At 36.0% G+C, this 21,274-nt stretch overlaps 1 protein-coding gene across 11 annotated transcripts in view; it reads left to right on the top strand.

Annotated features, from left to right (window-relative positions):
* The window catches only part of ADAM22 (ADAM metallopeptidase domain 22), a 205,940-nt gene that overhangs the window by 90,973 nt on the left and 93,693 nt on the right, over positions 1-21,274 (top strand). For all 11 annotated transcript variants that reach the window (XM_064487601.1, XM_064487593.1, XM_064487596.1 and 8 more), the window contains exon 4: positions 14,464-14,530. In XM_064487601.1, coding sequence (XP_064343671.1) covers positions 14,464-14,530 — 67 coding nt within the window. The remainder of the gene's footprint in view (positions 1-14,463; positions 14,531-21,274) is intronic.

The raw sequence follows: 21,274 nt of genomic DNA, 5'->3' as shown, positions 1-21,274 counted from the left end.
CCAGGACCAGTTTAGAAACCCTGAGAGAGAGAGGCAGGAAGCTGGAGAGTGAAGGATCACTGTTTTTACTGATAAAACAGTTGAAAAGCATCATGCCTTGGTTAGAAGGCCACATGATCCTGTTAGGGCTGCTTGTCTCCATTTCCTCCTGTTAAGTCTAGACTTTGGTATTTAGGGCAGATTTGGGTCTGTAGAGCAGACACAGTTTCTCATAAGCTCTATGTTCACACTGGTTTGGAGCAGACAGGAAAAGAAGAGAGAGAAGGTCCTCGGTGTTTACATTCTTTTAAAGATTAACTACCCATTTCAGGAAGTATGGACCAGTGTCCACCTAACCAGGTCGACTCATTCCTTTAGATGGAGGAAGGGTAGGAATCTGGGCAAGAATCCAGTAGTGATCCCTCCCATGAAAACGAACAGTAGTGGAGGGAAAGTGAGACTCCCAACACATCTTTCTTAACCACCTCCCATGTTTAGTTCTGTGCTCTTTTTATTTTTGCACATACCTTTTTTGGGGTGTTTAGTGTTCTTCCCCCCATCTTTTGGTTCTCTCTCCTTGAACTGTAATAACTCAGTTTTCTTAGTCTCCAAACTCCACAACAAATGGTTTACCTGCCGTTTAGCTTGCCAGTCATCTTTTCAGGCTTTCACAGCCCTGATATCATTCCTCATGGCCCAGGAATCTGTATGTAAGAAAACCCCCACACAACTCTCAAGCATTTTTAGAAACATCCTGTGCAACTTCTAGTTCCCACTTTCATTTCATTTCATTATAATTTTTTAATATTTATGGAGTCCCTGCTAACTGTTACAGTTTTATCCTTCTTAGTACATCTGCATAGAATATTCATAGGTTCTTTCTTCTCCATCCTCTTTATTTAATAAGCAAGAGAAATGCTTAATTTTCATTAAGGCATTCCCTTCAAATGCCTAATTTATTTGATACTGAAACCTAAAATTAGAGCAAAAACCAAAAAGAGCCATGGGAGAAATATGTCAGCCTTGTGGATGTATCTTGGACCCTTTTTATTTGGTTGTTTGTCATAATAGAGATTATTTTCTTTCAGGGTTTCTGCTTCTTCCCCAGTAACTGAACATGAAGCCTCACCATTATGCATTGATTTCTCTTTTATAAAAGCATAATTTGAAATTGATGACTGAAAAACAGCAATGAAAACACTCTTTTTCTTTTTTTCTCACTTGGTGGCTGAATTTCGATTGAGAGGAATACAATGGTTCATCAGATAATTGCGAAAAGAGGTGCCACATGCATAGGCCTTGATAATTAATCCTGCTGTGTCTGGAGTGTGGACATGCACACCTGATATATACAGCACTTCCCCCTTACCTTCCTATCTGCTTTTGCATATTTTCAGATGCATAAAGTTCAGTAGTTTTTCACAAGAAAATATACTCTTAAAAGGTTTCCCTAGAGGTAATTTTGTAAAATCTAAGAGCATAGCGACCAACACATACTTAATTTTCCTGTTTGCAGTTTTATGTTTGAATTAGTAGCTCTTAGAATAAAGAAGCAAACTCTGGGTTAGGTCATAGTCAAGGTTCTGATTAGTTTTCTTTCCCTTTATGGCTCATTTAAGCCAGTTTGAGGAGTGACTATGAGATAATGAAGCTCCTTCTAAAGAATCTTTCCAAAACTTGTACAACCAGGTGAATTGTCCCCTTCAAAGCTGTCACCGCAGGGGGGCATTGCATTTATTACAGCAATAGCTCTTTTGCTCAAAGCATTATTAGATCTTTTGAGGAGGATTGCTATGAAAGTCTACAGCGCATTTTTGGAACCTTTTAAATGGAGGCCTAACTTCAGTAACTCTGGGTAAATTCGAATTTCAGAAGCAGCCAGCAGCCATTCACAGTCATCTTTTCACTAGAGTGATTGATTAGCCTCTTTTATTATTCAGGAGATATGGTTAAGAAATAATGAGGCCAGGATAGGGGAGGGTATAGCTCAAGTGGTAGAGCTCATGCTTAGCCTGCACAAGGTCCTGGGTTCAATTCCCAGCACCTCCTCAAAAATAAATAAATAAATAAACCTAATTTCTTCCCTCCCCCTGCTGGAAAAAAAAAAGTATATATAAGAAGAAAAAAAAAAAAAAAAAAAGAATGAGACTGGTTTTCTTATGTGCCACATAAATTGTCTCTGAAAGCAATTCCAAAAGGGAAATTTTAAGTTTTCCACTGCAGTGTTACCGAAAAGGCTCTCAGGAGGACAGTGTTGAAAATGACATCATTCAGTTGGCTATTTAGTTCTGTTACAATTTTTAAAAAGCTATCATTATTAATTGTAACGTCTAGTGTTGTGAAGAAACAAAGGCATTTTGGTGGAACCAAGATAAAGTAGTTGGACTTGGTGTGATTACCATTCGCTTGTAAAAAGTAATTGTAAATTGGCTGACATTAGCTGGAAATGGTCCTTGGAATTGAAAGATTAGTAAGGAAATGACAGCAAATGGAAAAGAATGAAATGTGTGAGGGCAGAAAGGGCACCTTTTAAGGACTTACTGCTCAAGTTTTGAGACAAATGGTGAAATACAATTTTCTACTCTTTGGTGTCTATTTCATACCCTCATTCCCTAGATTTCCTTGGCTCAGGTTTAATCTGATAATTTTCTGTTATAAAAAATTATATGATCATGATTGAAAAATAAACTTTCAAAATGACCTACATATTTCTGGCAGATTGAACCCTAACGTGTGTGTTTCCTCCATTATAATGACAGTGAGGGTAGGACAAACTCACAAGAATAAAGCAGATAAGAGACATCAATAAAATTTTGGATGATGTAACAAAAATTGGACAAGTGGTAACTGACTTAACTGAGTGGAGAAAGCTGACTCCCGTTTGCAATAAGAACCAGAACTTGGGAAAGGCTCTGGAGATGGAGGCTCCAGAATCTCAGAAAACGGGGGTATGGTGTGGGACTGAAAGAGAAGGGAGGTTATGTTAACTTAAAAAGACATCAAACTCTAGAGCTTTATTTTGTAATGGGAAATCTGACAGTCATAGATTTATTTTGTTTTATATCTATAAACATATGGGAGAAGACAGAAGTGACAGAAACACTCTTTTGGATTAACAATTATTTGTGCTTTTCAGAAAATAGATTATGTTTGTTTAAATATTATTACTAGGATAACAGATTATTAAGTAAAGAAACCAAATAGAATCACAGACTATTTAAAGGTTACACTTACTTTTATAGGACATGACAACATTTTTTTCCTGTGTTGATTCTGGGTAAGAATGTACTGTTGGAAATAATTTTTCTAAGACTGTTCTATGACATAGATTAATATTTGCTTTCTTGCCACTCTAGAAGAAGAAGGAATGTTTTGTTTTCATCTTGACAAACTTTCTTTCACCAATAGTTGCAAGGGCCTATGTTGGGAAAGCTAAATATTAGTCCAATAGTTAGAAAAAAAGCAGATTTGAGTGCATGAAGCTTATGATATGGACCACCAGATATTTGAGGAAGACATCTAACAAAAAAGAGAGAGATCAAAACAAACAGATGAAAATTCAGCTGAAACAAAGAAAATGCAGGGAACAGAAGAAAACCTTTAAAATAATATGTATGGAGAGATAATATAATAATATGTTTGGAGAGATAAGTACTGTGTCTATGAAACAAGAAAATGCTGTGTAAAAATCCAGAGAAAAACAATTAGAAAAAATATTATAAACAATGAAATTCAATGGAAGAATTGAGTGATAAAGTTAGGAGAAAAAAGTCTCTCAGAAACAGGGCAAAAGATGAAGTAGAACATAGAAGAGAAAAGATAAAAACTGTGAGAGGATCAAACCAGGACATTAAACCTCTGACTAGTAGGAATCCCATAAAGAGAGTACAGAGAAAATAGAGAAAGGAAATTATCAAAGATAATTCTTCATAACTGAAGGACATGAATTTCTAGATTGAAAGGTCTCATCAAGTGCCCAGAAAAGTGAATGAATGAAGACCCACATAAAGACATACAATTTTGAAGTTTCAGAATAGTGGAGATAAAATAGAAGGTCAAAAAAAGCTTCTTGAAAGAAGAACTAGGTCAGCTGGAAGGATCAGATTCAGAATAACATCAGATTTCCCATTAGTGACACTAGAAGCTGGGAGACAGTGGAGCAATGCTGTGTGAATTCCAAGGGATTTTCTGTACTTACACATCCAACCATCAATCAGAAAATGTACATGCAAGTTCTCAAATAAATGAGCATCATGCATTCTTTATTTGGAAGTTATTGGAGAATGAATCCCACTAACATAAAAGGGAGAAGACCAACAAAAATGAAGATGTGAGATATGGGAACAAGTTTACAACGAGGAGGGAATCAAAGGAAATTCCTTGAATCATCATGAAAGAAATATCAGGATTACAGCTGTAATGCAGCTGGTCCAGATATGAGCAGGAGGATGGAAAGCCACAGGAGGGATGTTGCTAAGAAAAAGATGGAATCGATAGAATTCCTGATGTGTTTGACCACACTGAAGGCTTTATAACTCTTTACAGTGGGAAAGCTTGTGGATGATTTAGCAACATAAGTACGAAATGAAATAAATAAAAAGAGAAGGCAAAGTACTTGTAGGGGTTGGGTTTAGTTGGGCAAGAGGATGATCTCTGGAGTCAGGCCATCTGAATTTAAATCCTGGCTCTACCAATTATCACTCCTTGAGTACCCTTGAGTGAGTTACGTACCTCTCTGTGCTTCAATTTCCTCATCTGTGTGGAAATACTACTAATACCTGCTTAACAAGATTGTTGTGAAGATTAAATTAGCTAATACATGCGAAGCTGTTAGGTTAGTAGTAGCAGTGTATAATAATAGTAGTAATTGTAGTAATAAGGGCTCAAAATTATTAACCATTATTTTTATTATTACCATTAATTTTAAAATCTAAAAATACCCAGAAATATAAATTTCAGCATATTGCTTTTTGAGAAATGTGGTGATAAATATCCAGAAGAAATTGCTTAATAAACTGGAAAAAAAAATTTTTAATGACTTATAGTGCCACCACTGAAAGATGAATTTTTTTAAACATTTGAGTGCATTTCCTTCTAGTTGTTTTTTTTTTCTCCTGTGCATTGTTTTGTTTATATAACTGTTATATTCTTTTTATATGATTTCAGGTACTGCTTTTCTTTTTAACTTAAGAAGGATTTCCCTGTTAATATAAACTCTTGTTAAATGTTTTTGTTGATTTCATTATTTTCCACTAAATGGATGGAAAATAACTTGCTCAACCAATCTTTTTTTTTTTTTTTTTGGTATATTTAGGTTGTTTTGTGAATAACTTTGGGATGATGGCTTTGTGAAATCCATTTCAAATTTAGTTTTTCTAATTTCTATGAAACTGTATATATGACTTATTTCTTTATTTTCTTACATTTAAAACATGTTTATTATAGAAATTTTAGATAATGTGTAGAAGCAAAACAAGTAAAATTAATGTAGCAGGAATCTAATTACCCAGAGATGAGCACTGCTAATGTCTTAATGTATACATTTTTCTTTTTCCATCATACATAAATTTTTTTTTTGCAATATTTGGAACTTTTCTTAAGTAGACATTATGAAATATCTTTCAATACCTTCAGTGACATGTTAGTGTCAGCAGTATGTTCAGTTGTAAGTTTTTGTACCCTATTTGTCTAATTGCTTCTCTGTTATTTTCAGTGTTTCTACATGATAATGTTGTCTTGACAATGTTTATAGCTGAACATCTGTACGCATTAAAATTTATTTTCTTAGGTTAAATTCTTAGAAACAGAATTGCAAGTTAAAAATGATATACTTTTAATATGTCACACTGTCCTCCATGAAAGTTCTATAAAACTATGCTCACAGCGTTCATGTTAGTGGTTCCCTAGTAACCTCGTCAACACTAGATAATGACTTTTCAAAATGGCACAAAATATATTCTGTATAATTATTTTTCTTCATTAGATCCCTGGGTGCAAAAAATTCCCATCTTTGAAGATGGGAAGACTAGGAAAATCAAGTTTGTCAAGCAAGATCAGGAGCTCAAGTTTGGACATATTAAGTGTGATATCTGTATTTGATCAGCAGGAGGAGATGTTGAGTTTGGAGTTGGATATGTGATTCTGGATTCAGAGGAGAATTCTAAACTGGAGATATAAATCTGAGGGTCATCAACATATAGTTGTTATTTAAGGGGAGACATTAGATGAAATCACCAAGGGAGTGAGAGGAGGATCAAGGACTGAGCCTCCAGGTACTACAGTGTTTAGAGATTTGGGGAATAGGAAGAAACTAACAAAAATGGGAAAAGCAGCAGCTAGAGAATTAGGAGAAAAAAGCCAAGAGTGTGGTAACTGGTTGGAAATCTAAGGAAATGTTTCCAAGAGAAGGGGATGATGATCACCTGTGTCAAATGCTGGTTATAGTAATATGAGGAGTTGAGAACTGACCATTAGATTTAACAACATGGAAGTAGGTAATTAGTGACTTTGATGAGGGCAGTTTTGATGAAGTGATTTGGTTAAAATCTGATTAGATGGGTTCAAGAGATAAGGGAGGAGAAGAAAGAAAGATATGACTATGGATAGTTCTCTTATGTGGTTTTGCTTAATGGACAGGAGGATATGTAGCAGTAGTTGGACAGGGAAGTTATGTTAAGAGAGTTGTTTTGTTTGTTTGATTTTGGAAACGGAAGAAATGACAGAGTTTACACAGTGATGGGAAGATCTTGTAGAAAGGGAGAACTTGATGATACAGGAGTGGGAAGGATATCTGGAGCCGTGCCCTTGGGTAGGGAAGAACGAATGGATTGTGGTGCACGAGTGGGCAGGTTGGCTTTGGATAATTAGATGGACAACGAATTCCCAGAACAGGAGGGAAGGCTGAGCGTATGGGTGCACCTGCTGGTAGGTTCAGAAATGCAGTGGTGGGGGCCTGTGGAACGTATTTTTTGATTGCCTTTTTTTCCTCAGTGATATGGGCAGCAAAGTCATCATCTCAAAACAGATGGGAAGTAGATGTCGAAGGTTTGAGGAGAGAGGGAGAAGGTGTAAAATATTACTCAGACACAGTTGTGAAAATAAACATCTTAGGAAAATGAAGTATGATTTGCAAGCAGTTTTAAGAGACTCCTGATGTTAGTGATGTCAGCATAAAGTGAGCAGTGTCAGCATGAGGATATGCTGTTCTTCAGCTTCATTCAGTTACACTGAGCAGGCACGGAGCGGGTACAGAATTTGTTTTAACTAGGATTGGTTTAGGGAAGGGAGAATCACATGTTAGGAGATGGGTAGGGAGATTTGCAAAGCAGTGAATATTAAAATTGAATTTAAGCTGAGCAAGGAAGGGAGTGAGACATGAGGGAGGTGAAGGACAGTGAAATGATAGTTAAGTTCAGTGGGTCATAAGTCTTATTGGGGTGAAAGAATTGAAATGGGCTGTTGAAAGAGAAAGCTAGAATGGATGGAGATGGTCAGAGAGTGAGCTGCTTGAATTTGAGAATATGCTGGGTGAGTGAGGTAAAATGGAGAAGATAATTGGAGGAGATGAGGTCAAGGAGCGAGATGCCAGAATTGGAAGGATCACCTGTGTAGATATCAGAATCACCAGTAATTACAACAAGAGTGGTGTTGTAATTATTTTTCCTCAAAAGGGATCCCTGTTCTGAGGAAGTCTAATCTTTCCTTGAAGTCTAATTCGACCTCCTACTAGACACTGGTTTAGAAAACAGGGGTGTAGGTAGATTGGAAAGATTAAGCAGCCCTTTTCTGTTTCCATGTTCTTAGTGAATACAGAATACAGAGGTGAGGTCATCAGCAGGGAGTGATGATGAAGGAATGCTTCAGAGATTTTAGGAGAGAAAAGTTTGGAAGGGTCTTCTCAGAGTAAATTGACTAGGAAAATGGACTTGTGGATTTATGGGCAGTGGTCTGCTCGGGGGACCACTTGATATGTGGTCATAAATTATGTTCAATGTTTGACCGTTCAGGATGCTCTGCTTCTTGGGGCTTTGATGAGTAGAGGAGTTGAGTTTTACCATGGTTGAGGTTTGGCTTTGTGAACATAGTGGAGAGAAAGAGAGAGAGAGGAGTAAAGGAGTGATTTTCATGATGAATCATGGAATGTAAACTAGATGAGATGGACAAGAGGAAGATGAAGGACAGTGAAAAAATAGTAGGTAAGGTCCATGGTTTAAAAGTCTCCAAACAGTTAAAGTGAGTTCTAGAGAAAGATGGATAGGAGATGATAATAAGGAGTGGGATAATTGAAATCAGGATTTGAGAGGCATTGCACATATGTTCTGTTTTAATACCAGACCAACTTTGTAAGGAAATTTTTATTATTTTCATTTTATACTTGGGCCAAATGTGTTCATAAAGATTAAATAACTTGGCCAAGGTCACACAGTTAGTAAATGGCAGAGTCTGGATAGGAAATCAAAATATTTGTTTTTATTTCTAAATTCCAAAACCTTTGTACTATGCCAGCTGCCTCTGATTCATGACACTTGCCCGCTAGACAAAGGATAATCATTTTTATGACTGAAAATGTTTACATTGTGTTTGTTTTGCTTATTCCAGGCTTATTATGGTATGCAAATTTAAAAAAAGGGGGGGCCTCAGAATACATTTCTAATTTTTAAAACATCTTATTTCCTTTAGAAAATGAGTTGTTAAAACCAAATTCTAAAGAATTTGATTGAAAATGATTTTCAGTTTCATCTTTCACAATTCACAAGGAAGCTTTCACACATCAGTTTTGAGTAAGCTGTTAACAGGGAGTAAATTCTACCCAATCAGATAAAATAAAATTTCCCGTATGTTGAGGAGATCCTCCACTTGTCTGCATTTAAAGTTATTTCAGAAGATTCCTACTTGATGATAAACAATGATGATCTAAAAAGGAAAAACAAGGAACTTTAGTAATTTTGATTATCTCTACTTAAAGAAGCTTCAGAAATCTTTACTTAGGTTCTAAGTTGATGGTGGTAAGGATTTTTGTGCTTCAGTAGAGGAAAAAGTGACATTTTAAATAGAACAGTTTTCAGCCCAATAATTAAAATAACAATACTTAGCAGATTTCCACAATACTGCAAACAAACACAATCAAATTGCACAGGCTGTTTTTCGTTTAAATTACATAGAGCCCTTTCCAGCAATACTTGTAGGGATAGAGGCTTGATTGAAATAGCTGCATCCTGAGCAGAGGGTTTTCTTTGCTGTAATTACATTCGTGTGATGACTCATACTCTCTTAATTCCTAGATTTTAAAATTCAAAGAAAAATTGTCCCTTGGAACTTGAAAACCTAGAGGAGTCAAAAGATGGTTTAAAAAAAAAATATATATATATAATTGTTATTATGACTCCTCCTGCCACTACAAACACTCCTCCTCTAAGTTGATTTTACATAGTTACTTTTGATCTCACTCATGCTGGCTCTGATAATGGGGGTTTACTCTTATGACAGTGATGCAGAAAGATATCCAGCCTCAGGGATGGGCTGGTTCCAGGGGCCTGAAATCCAGTGGAGATTTGGGGCTTTTATTCTGATTTTGTAAGCAGATAGGATAGGGGGTCCCTAGAGGAAAAGAACCAGATATAGCTTTTTGATGTAAGAGCAGCCATTTTATGCCTATGGAATTTTGTGATCCAAGCCTGGCCACAAAGCTTGCCCTTGAACAAGGTCTTAGTAATAATGATCTTAAGGGAGCAAAAGAACAGACTGTTATCAGGTGAGAGAAGTAATAATAGCAAAGATAATAAATCAGTGCTGAAGCCTCTCAGTTCTGTTTCAAAGGTAAAGATTAGCCTGAAGAACTTTCTTGAATCGTTCTGCAGAATTTAAACCCTCCTTGAGTGCTAAGCCACCAGATCAACCAGAACCTAGAAGATGATGATATTGACTTGTTCTGACTCTCAGTCAACTAAAGCTTGATCTCTATTGACTTTTCCCCAATTCTGTGCTGAATTCTTCTCTGCTCAAGCCCCTTCGTGAAAATGCATACACTGCCCTGGCCCCTTCATGAATATGCATATACCCTTAACTTAAAACTTCCCCAATTTTGCTCTTGAGGGAGACACGGCTTTGGGAAAGAGCCCCAATGTTCTCCTTACTTGCTGCAAGTAACAAATCCTTCTTTCTCTCAATCTTTGGCTTCATTATATCTTTTGGCTTGACACCCACCAAGAGGCAAATCCAGTTTTCAGGTAACAGGATTCACCACTGACATAGCTCAATTTCTCTCAAGTGACTGCTTATTTTTGACTTTCCGTTTCTCTTTCCTTCAGCCAATGAATGATTTTTTTCCCTGAATTTACTAGTTTAGATTTCCAAGAGAGAGAACCTAGCTGGCTCTACTAACAAATACTGTCTCTGTACAGTAATTGTTCTCTCTCACTGCTGGGAGGTGTTGGAGACTGATAGCAAGGTTGGGGGACAGTCTTTTGCAAACATCTGGCTGGTACTGTTACCGAGTCCAAAGTCGTTCTGCTTGCACCATGACAGGCCAATAAATCAGGAAACAAGGTGTTGGGGTAGGGAATAATGACTTTGTTCTGAAAGCCAACAGACCAAGAAGATGGCAAACTAATGTCTTCGGGAACCATCTTACCCAAGTTAGAATTTAGGCTCCTTTTAAACTCCAAAGGGCAGGCACTGAGGTTGGTTGTTGCAAATTTCTTGATGTCAGAATCCTTTGTTCTTGCAGCTGTCCAGGTAGGTCAGGTCATGATGTTCCTGTAAACCTCCAACAAGACGAATGTTATACTCTGTTCTGCAACTTTTTATCTCTATATGAATGCATAAATGTTATAACCTTAAAGGTCGGAGCCTTGAGAATAGGCTATCCTGTATATTTCAGGCTATAGGCAACATTTTTTTACAAAATGTACAGAACTAGCATGACTAAGCACAGGAAAACAGAGCACAGGGTTAGAGCTAGAGGAACAGATCTAATATGGAGTCAGATTCATTCTTCCCTATTACAGTACCTCTCCTGTTGGGAATATGGCCTTGGATAAAGAGTGGGATGCAGATGGTGGAGCAATGACAAGTTATGCTTCAGGCAGATCTTTCCTGTGCAGCTTCACTCTTTGGTTGGAAGTCTTTGGAAATTTGTGGAACATCTGACATACACATAATAAAAATTAATGATAATAATAATAAAAGACAACTGTCCTTTGACTGTATAGTAGCTATTCTCTCCCCCACTCTCCTTCCCTGGAATGTGGTTCATCTCTCTCTGGGCAGTCATGTTGCTCATGAGAGGCCCCAGAGGAGGAGAATCATGATTGTTCCGAGAACTATGTCCTTGTCAAAAGATTGGTTTTGGCATTGCCACACAAAACATACTTGAGAAAATGAATTCTGGAAGGTTTTTGTGAAGGGTTTGCTGACTCTTTTCTAAAGAAATATAAGACTTTCTTTTTACCTTGGGATATTTTTAACTGCATACAGTGCTTAGAGCTGCAGCAATCATGTTACAGTCATGGAAGGAACCACTTAAAATAACAGGCCACCCTCCATTCTGATGGCAGAGGGGAACGATTGTCACACTCCTGGTCTTATCCACAGTGCTGAGCCTCTGCATGAACCAATACTGGAACTGCTCTTAACGTTGGGTGGAAAATTACTCTGAAGCAGTGGTTGCCTGAAAGTATACCACCCGGCAAGCCATCCTGGAAGTAAAGGAACAGCAAGCCTCCATAAAGCAAATCAAAATCTTCAAATCACATGATTTGCTAAATCAAATTGAAGCCCACGGCGAGAAGCTAAAGGAAAGAAATGATTAGATGAGCACACTTAGGATAGGGTGCAAGGTGGGTGGAAAGACCACTCTCCAGCTAACCCTGGGGACACAGTGTCCGTAAGACCTACTTCTCTCTCTGTTGCATCTGCCTTCCCTGCTGATGCGTAGTTACAAGGACCAGAGCTGAGGTTTGGGCAAGCTCCACAGGTGGAAGGTGGCCCGAGCTTATGACACCCACTTGTTGTATCTGAGAGACACAGGGACAAACACGCTTGGTCAAGAGCCATAGCCTGCCAGTTAGCTTGATGAACAGCCATGAATTTAATATGTGTTTTTTGGGCAGAAAAAACTTGGGGCAGGAATGGGTGTCAGTTCTTAACGAGAGCAGTTTTACCCCCTCAGTGTACCTTTGGCAATGTCTGGAGACATTTTGATTGTCATGACTGGTGTATGTGTGTGTGTGTGTGGGTAGAGTTCCTGGGTGCTGCTAATCATGTTACAATGCATAAGATACTCTTCCAGACAAAGAATTATCTGGCCCGAAATGTCAGTAGTGTGGAAGTTGGGAAACCCTGGGTGTCGCCAATAGGTGGTTGAAATAAGACCTCATAAATATTAAGTGCTTATGTATAGTGTATCTTGAATATTTAATGGCTCTTGTCTATTGATTACATGATGAACATTGATTGCCCAGGTGCCTTATGCATTTTAGGTACCTTTGGTTCTCCATCCCTTTTATCAGTGTGAGATACATACTTGGTCTTTTTACTTATATTTTACACATCCTACGCATTCTGCCCACATCTAACAAAGTTTTGCTTCCTAACTACTTACCTATACTTAAAACATCTTAAAACACTTAAAAGTGTTTTTCCTGTATTTCATAAACTTCATACTTATTCACCTAACAGAATTGAAGATTTGCAAAAGCAAATGCACATTAAATCTGCCCAGGAATTTCTAACAAGAAATTTGTAACAAGAAACAGGATACAAATGTCTTGTTTAAGACACTTTTAGTTGTGTTTTCTGCAAATTGCAGCGTAGAGCATTCTAACTGGTTCCCCCATAAAGTTAGTAGGAAAATGTATTCCAAAGACAAATTAAACAGGGACTTAGACAATAATTATAGGTTTACTAAATGGTAGTGTAAGCATCAGATACTATAAGAAGCTCTCTCTAGTGCCCCCATTAATGTAATGCTTGTTTGAGCTTTCTGTTCACATTTCAAGCAACTGTAAGTACAGTGCTTATCATGGTAGCCCTTGTGCTTAGAAATTCACCTTTTTTAATGACTGTGACAATTTTGGCTTGGTGACCTTCAGAGCACTGTGAAAAAGATTTTTTTAGATGGCTAAATGTCTATTAATAAAGGAGTAGATTTAGAATTTATATTTTTATTTATTCATATTAAATTTATTTATATTTTAGTACTTTAAAACTGTAAAGACTTTAAGACATTTTATGGGAGTTGTGTCTTGAGGTGCCTCTATTAAAGGGGAAATTTTTCAAAAAAATTTTTTCAAAAAAATTTCCCCTTTAATAGAGAATTCTATTTAAGATTATGTAAACATATAAAAAATTATAAAAGGAGGTTGTTTAGGAGAGATTTCAAGAGTTTATTTTAAAATACTGAAGGTATATTCCTTTCTATTTCTTCTAATTTTCTTTGCTCCCTTTTAATTTTTTTGTGGTGGACACTAATATTTTGTTAGATAACATATCACACATAACACGTGAGAAATGGTAAGCTATGGTAGTATATGGAAACCATATGATATATATCCAGAGGAAGCTCTAATTTGTAAAGATGCATGCAACCCAGTACAGCACTATTTACAGTAGCCAACACATGGAAATAACCTAAATGTCCATCGACAGATAACTGGATAAAGAAGTAGTAGTATAAGTATACAATGGAATACTACTTAGCCATAAATAAGAATAAAATAATGACATTTGCAGCAATATGGGTGGACCTGGAGATCATCATTCTAAGTGAAGTAAGCCAGAAAGAGAAAGAAAAATGCCATATGGTATCACTTATATGTAGAATCTAAAAAAAAGGCACAAATTAACTTATTTACAAAACAGAAACAAACTCACAGGTATAGAAAACAAACTTATGATTACCAGAGGGGGAAAGGGATGGGAAGGAATAAATTGGGAGTTCGAGATTTACAGGTACTAACTACTATATATAAAATAAATAAACAACAAAGTTTCTATTGTATGGCACAGGGAACTATATTCAATATCTTGTAGTAACCTCTAATGAAAAAGAATATGAAAACAAATATATATATGTATATGTATAACTGAAACATGCTGTATGCCAGAAATTGACACAGTTTTGTAAACTGACTATACTTCAATTATAAAAAAACACCCATATGATAAAAAGCTAAAGTGAAAAAGAGAGGAATAATATATCTTTAAAATAATGGAGTGCTTATGGTAGTTCTGTAACAATGGAGTGACAGGTGATTCAGTCAATTTAATCTCATCCTATCCTTTTTGAAGTATTAAGCTGTGAGTGTGTGTGTGTGAGTGTATGTGTGTGTGTGTGTCTGAGAGAGAGATACCTATAAAGTTTTATTTTTGTTTTCAAATCTGGATTAAAGAATCATTAAAACTGGAATGCTGTCAACTTGATGGCGATTTTCAACTGATTTGCATGTTTAAGGTCCTCTTTAATCATCATTTCTTTTGTTACAGTGATTTGCTGTCCTCTGAGTACGTAGAGAGACACATCGAACATGGAGGGAAGACTGTGGAAGTGAAAGTAAGTAAAATTTTCCTCTTGGGGGGAATTTTTTGAGAATGTTTTAAGTACTGATTATGATCTTAATTTTCAGTGATACTTCTAATATACAGTTTTGGAGTTTTTATATTTCAGAATTTATCAGGAAAATTTGTCACCCACTTGTTAAAAAAAAACCCTTTAGTTATTAGAAAAACAATTCTTTGTGGACTATAGGAATTGTTGGAGTTATGCTTTGTGGGATTAATATTACTGCAAGTAGTTCTCTTTTACATGATGCCCGAGAAAATAATTTCTGAAATTTGCCTTTAAGATTGGCACTGAGAACCAAGAGGTGAAATCTTGGTTCTAGGTTAGATGCACAGCTTTGCATTCATTTGGGAGGTATTTCTTTGGTAAAATTGTGAACCTATTAGGTAAACAGGGAAGTCCCAGGGAGTTTCAAATCCCTGGAGACAAGCATCTCAGGATATTGGTTCTTGTCAGGTAAGCTCTGAAAAAGATTACACAGTAATAAAAGCCTCTTCCAATTATAGGCATAAGAGTGTGTGTGTCTCTTTCCAGTCTACTGATGATGAGGTCTGAAGGCATATGAGACTGAACACTGCCCAAGAGTTTCCTTAGGCCCAATATTTAGTAGTGAGTTTAGAGTGAGTTTTAGCTGAGTGTTTATTTTCTTCTAAACAGTGTTTAGACTATCTGTTCTATCAGAATTGTAATGCCATTTACTTGCTTTCTTTTTCTGATTATAAATTTAACTTATACTCACTTTAGAAAACTTGTTAATAGAGAAAAATGTAGCAAAAAAGTAAAAGTCATCCATAAACTCATCACTGACACATAAACTTTGCTTTCATTTTGTTGTATTTCCTTCTAGTATTTTTTTTCCTGTGCATATATTTATATTTTCATTTTTTACAGAGTTGATATATATATTTACAATATTGTGTCTTGCTTTTTAAAAGTAAATATTATATCACGTTATAAACATTTTCCCAAGGTATTTTCCCTTAAAGCCTATGTTTACTACTTTTCAATTTAAATGTATTACTATAATAAAGCTTTTTATTTAAACTCTGTTATCAATAACCAGAATAAATTATATTATCCTAGTCAAGTGACAACATGAAGGGAATTAGGTTTTGCAATTGTATGTTAACTTTTTATTTTGAAAATTTTCAAACATACACAGAAGTAAAAAGAGTACTACAGTGATCTCCCACATACCCATTATCTAGAATCAACAGTTATGAACATTTTGACAATCATTTCTCTCTCTCTATGTGTGTAGTATTTTAAATCAAAACTTAAACGAAGTACAATTTTTGAATTGTGAGTTTGAGTTATTTAAAACTTACCAAATGATGTTATATATTTATTAAAAGACATCCAATGTTGCCATTTTAAAATATGTAAATACATTCTTTATTTTAGAATTTATTCTAAATTCTAAACACAGACAAGTTGCAAGGTAGTATTAAGAGTTCCTGAACACCCAGTAACCAATTTCTTCAATTAACATTTTACATTGCTGTGGTACATTTGTCACAACTAACAAATCAATATTTATATATTGTTATTAAATAAACTCTATTCTTTAGTTAAAAAAAAAACTTTAATAACATGTACAAATGGGAGAGACCCAGGAGAACTGAATAATTGGCCCAAGTGGCTGAACCACTCACCTTAAATGCTATCTTCAGCTAAAGACAAAAGAGGATGTTGGGGATACTGATTTGGGACCTCAAAGGGGACGAAGGTAATAAGACATGGAGAAGGAAAAGCAAATGTTCAGTAACCAAATGTTTGCTGGGCCCTGCAGAGACAATCAGACACAGGAATTTTAGCAGCAGATTTTGCTAGGTTCCTCCCTGTCTACAGACCTGATTTGTACTATGGTTTCTATATTGATGGCTCCCTTCCTGGGACAGGTCCTCTGCCTACAGTCTTCAGGCAGTTAAGGAAATGGTCAGAGTTTCTTCCTGAGTCTTTTTGGGTCTTGATTGTTTTCAGCTCCAAATGATCTGTACGCCAAAGAGACATTTTGGGTTGGCAAATTCTGTTCCCTTACAAAAGCAAATTTCAGACATTGGGACATTTTCCATCTTTATACATCTGTACATCTCTAACTGATACACATTTAAAGCAAAATCTGTTAATTTTTACAAGTGATCTACATATAGTAATTGTGCCAGTCTCTCTAGAAAGTTATTCTAAATTTATTTTAAACTGACTAATTGAATGGTGGATTGATTTATGTCACTACATTACTGCAGAAAGCAAATTAAGATTCTTCTGGGTATGGCATAAGAAAATGGAGCCATTTTGCTTAGAGTTGGAAAAAATTTACCTTGATTTAGAAGGTACTGGACTCCTTTCATTCTCATCCTTGATTATTTGGCTTTATTCTCCATTTTGTATGACGATTTTCTGCATGCAGAGTGTATCTTACTCCTTTACTAAGTTAGAGTGTTAAGGAGGCAAGTAGTTCCCTGTCAATTTCCATTTATGTCCATCAGTGGAATGATGAAATGCAAATACGAGCGTGGAAGATTGGAGGGTGGATCCAGCAATAGCTTTCGCTACAGTAGTATCCCTCTTCAGGAAACATGTACTCAATCAGAAAGCACAGCCCACTCTGAGATCATTAGACTCCTTGGGTACATATAACACCCAGAGCACTGACTTCACCACACAACCATTGCTGATTTTCCAGCCTGAGAGTTGCATTTTTTACCTGGACGGTTTGCCTAACTTGCAAGTCTATCCAACAAGGGAAATGATAAATCAAACTTCATCCAAACCCTAGGGCCAGAGGACTTTCTCCTTCTAAGAAAACCACTTGGATCTCACCCATCACCTCCATTTGTTTTCAGTCCATTTAAAAATCTAACTCAAAATTCTCTCGGTTTTTCTCAGGAACCACATTTGAAAGCTCTGAGTCCCACCTCGTCCATTCAAAGTCAGTAGCCAGTTATTTTCCTGCTGGTTCCCTCATGTCTCTGCCTCTGTGCTTAGATCTTTGGGATGTTTCTTTTTACGTGGAGTCTGTTAGTTCTCCTTTCTTTACTAATGACTCTGAATTTCCTTAAACTCCTCTTTTTTATTATATATTATGGAATAAATAAAATTGGACAACTGTAGCATTTTATATTTTTCTTTTTCATCCATCTACTACCTTAAAAAAAACTTAAATTTTAAAATTTCTCTTTCACCTTTTATATTAGTTTGCTATGGCTGCCGTAATAAAGTACCATAGACAGGGTGGCTTAAACAAAGAAATTTATTTTCTCACAGTTCTAGAAGCTAGAAGTCAAAGTTTAAGGTGTCAGTAGGGTTGGTTTCTTCTAAGGACTCTCTCCTTGGCTTGTAGATGGTCCTTCTCTTTGTGTTTCATATAATCTTCCCTCTGTATGTGTTTGTACCCTAATTTCTTCCTCTTAGAAGGGCACCAATCATATTGGATCAGGGCCCACCCTAATGACCTCATTTTAACTTAATTACCTCTATAAAAACTCTACCATCAAATATAGTTACAATGTGAGGTACTGGGGTTAGGAGTTCAACACATGAATTTTAGGGGAATACAATATACAATTCAGCCCACAACACCTTCCCTAAGAGGCCTGTGAACTTTTTTTTTTTTTTTTAAGTTGGCTTCTCTTCTGGAACTGCAGTAAATGAAGGGGTATGTGAGATCAACGCAAAACTGTAGGAAAGAACCTTTCTGGTCAGTTGGCACAAACATGGGCATACTTATCTTGAGGATGCAAAATTAAAATCAAATCCTTATAAAATCTGATTTAAACAATAGCTAGAAACCAGTCTAGTGAATGGCTCTGCTCAAGTGTCATGGAACCTTTATTTGTGAAAATCCTGGTGCAGTGCATTTGATTTAAGGGTGTGAGTGTGAATGTGAGGAAAGGAAGACATTTGTGTGAAAAAATACTTATTAGCTACTTTGGTGAATCTTTTTTCAAAATTAATTAATTATTTATTTTTTATTGAAGTATAGTCAGTTACAATGTGTCAATTTCTGGTGTACAGCATGGTGAATCACTTAGATTGCAATTTTATTTTTAAAACCTTTTTAATTGTAAAATATAACACTGACACAGAAATGAATAAAGGGTGAACACCTTATACCCACTATCCAGTTTCAGAAATAGAGCTTGGCACCCTCTTCCATGTACTTTTTCCCAAACCCAAGTCCCCCTTAGCCTCCTCTTGTAAGATTTGTGAGCACTATCCTGACTTTTATGGTTATCCTTTTCTTACTTTTGTTTATAGTTTTATCATCCAAGCATGTCTTATAGTTTAGTTTTGCCTCTTTAGTTTTTTTTTTTTTTGGAAGTTTTAAAAATCTTTTCCTTCCTCTTTCTCTTTTTCTTCTCCATTGCAATTTATTTGTTGAAGAAATCAGGTTGTTTATCCTATACAGTCTCTCAGAGTCCAGATTTTGCTTTCGATTGCAATTTTATATTTATAGTAAAATGCAATACATTTTAGTGATCTTTAAGATAATGATTTGTAATCTGCAAGACAGTCTATGTCTCATTGAAGGGAGTTTATTCTGATCAGATGGATTCATAATTCTGATTTTAAAGTTCTGTTTAAACCTTTTTTTCAAAGATTACAAAGATAGAGGCATCAAGCAGAAAAAAAGATGGGTTTTTTTTTGTTCCTTTATAAAACATACTAAAAAAATTAATTTCATCTTTCACTTACATTTCCAATTCATTAAAAAATTAAATTCTAAATTTGCCCCTTAGTTTAGGGAGAACTTTTGTGTGTTTGACATAAACTTTAAAAAATTTTCCTTAAACATAAAACCTCAACTAATCCAAATACCCTGGGAACAAAATCTTTTTGATTGTGGAAAAATATGCCTCTGGATTCTTAAGACAAAGTAAGCTGGAACTGATGACTAGCAGCAAATGAGTCTAAACCATGCAGTTTGCTGTTTATTGTTAGCTGGCTATTTCATCCAACTGCCAGTATTCTGGTTATTGTAGGTCTCCAGTTATATAGGCTCTGATTAAGCAGAATTATAATACTCATAATAATAATCACTAACATTTATTGCTCATGACGTGACAGACATGTGAATTTACATGTATTAAATCCTCAAAACAACCTGTGATTATAATTATAACTATTATCCCACTTAACAGGAAACTGAGTACCAAGAGGTCACATAACTTGCTGAAAGTAACAGTAGTAGTGGTAGAACTGCAGTTTGAACCTAGGTTATCCGTCTCCAGAGCTGACTCTTTTACCGGGTTGCCTACCATATATTCCATAGCATGTAAAATAGGATAACTATAAAAATTGAAATGTATTTTATTTAGACTTGTTGTATATATAATTTTTTGGAGGTACCTAACAATTACTCCTTCATAGTCTTATCTTTAACCTGAAATGGTGGTCTACTTAAAGACCTTTTAGATTTTCCTCTCAAATTTGGTTATGCATTGGGGTAGCTTTTCTGTAACATCAGCTGCCTTGGGCAGAAGTGGTAAAGACACACTCTAGTACAAAGCCTGTTTTATTTTTCACCTCTCAAGAAAATAGCCATAGTAGGAGTTTTAGAACGACAGGAGAGGAATGGTAAATCCTTTGTATATGTCTGGGTAGGGGAGGAAGCAGATTTCCTTGGAGTCAAAAAGTAAAAATAGACATCTTGATAGAGATAGGATTTATTTATTGTGTTATTACCAATGAAAGAGCAGGACCAGTCATCAATATTATTAGTTCTGATAGTATTTTTTTGGTTAAATTATTTGATATCATGATAATAATCAAAAGTAATAGGTGCTGAGTGTCTTTTATATTCGTTCAAATTATTTCTAAACAGTATGTGAGCACTCCCAACTTGTCTTTGGATCAGAAGTCTAATCGTTAAGGATGGATAGGTACAGAGACCCCCATTTACAGTATTGACTTTTGACTGGCTCTTAACTGGTTACTACCCATCACTTAGTTGAATTGAGTGCAGTCAAGGATCATTGTCTCAATGTCTAAATTATGTCTTTAGTGGCAGTAAGAAGATGGATAAGAAAGCAGAGTGGGTCAAAGTTGAAGTCTGGAAATGGGTAAAGGAATTGGAGAGAGTGCTGTGTGTTGGGGAGCAGGTGTCTGAGGGGAAAGTGTCTGCTTAAGGGGAGAGAGAGGTTATTGTGACTCTAGGGAACTATTTCATCTGATGGAATGGTGGTGTGATTTTCCTTAAAAATATTTTTTAGGCAATCTGAAATGGCCACTGTCCTTTCTGAAAACAGAGTAGCAGGGGCATTGATGTAGAAGCAAAGAGTAAGCTTGAATTTTTCTGCAAAATAATTTTTCTCCTGCTGGTTACATCCATCTTCCCTCCTTGGGGTTGGAGCTCCATGAAAGACTTCTAGCCTAGCACAGTATCATCTCCTAGCAGGTGGCTCTGCTACATGTAGGGTCTCTAGATTTTATTTCTCTAAGTCAGATTTCCAACTCAATTCTATTTTCTTAAAAAAATATATACTTTTAAAAAACCCTGCCTTCATCATATTGTGGAATATGTCAATGACTGGCAAAAAATACTAGTGGAGGACAGATATTTGACATCACTTAGAAAAATTTACATATGGCGACTGTCAGGACAGCAGACACCTTCCTGACTATGTGCTAACTTTGTGGCTTCTATAAACCTGAAAAGCAGCCATAGGAAATTGTGATTTTGAATTGTATTCAAGCTTGCTTATATTGTTCTATGGGTTTCTCCACGAGGAA

This window comes from Camelus dromedarius, chromosome 7 (assembly GCF_036321535.1).
Source record: "Camelus dromedarius isolate mCamDro1 chromosome 7, mCamDro1.pat, whole genome shotgun sequence".
Lineage (NCBI taxonomy): Eukaryota > Metazoa > Chordata > Mammalia > Artiodactyla > Camelidae > Camelus > Camelus dromedarius.
Note: the sequence above shows the minus strand (reverse complement) of the source record. Positions and strands in the feature narration are given on the sequence as shown.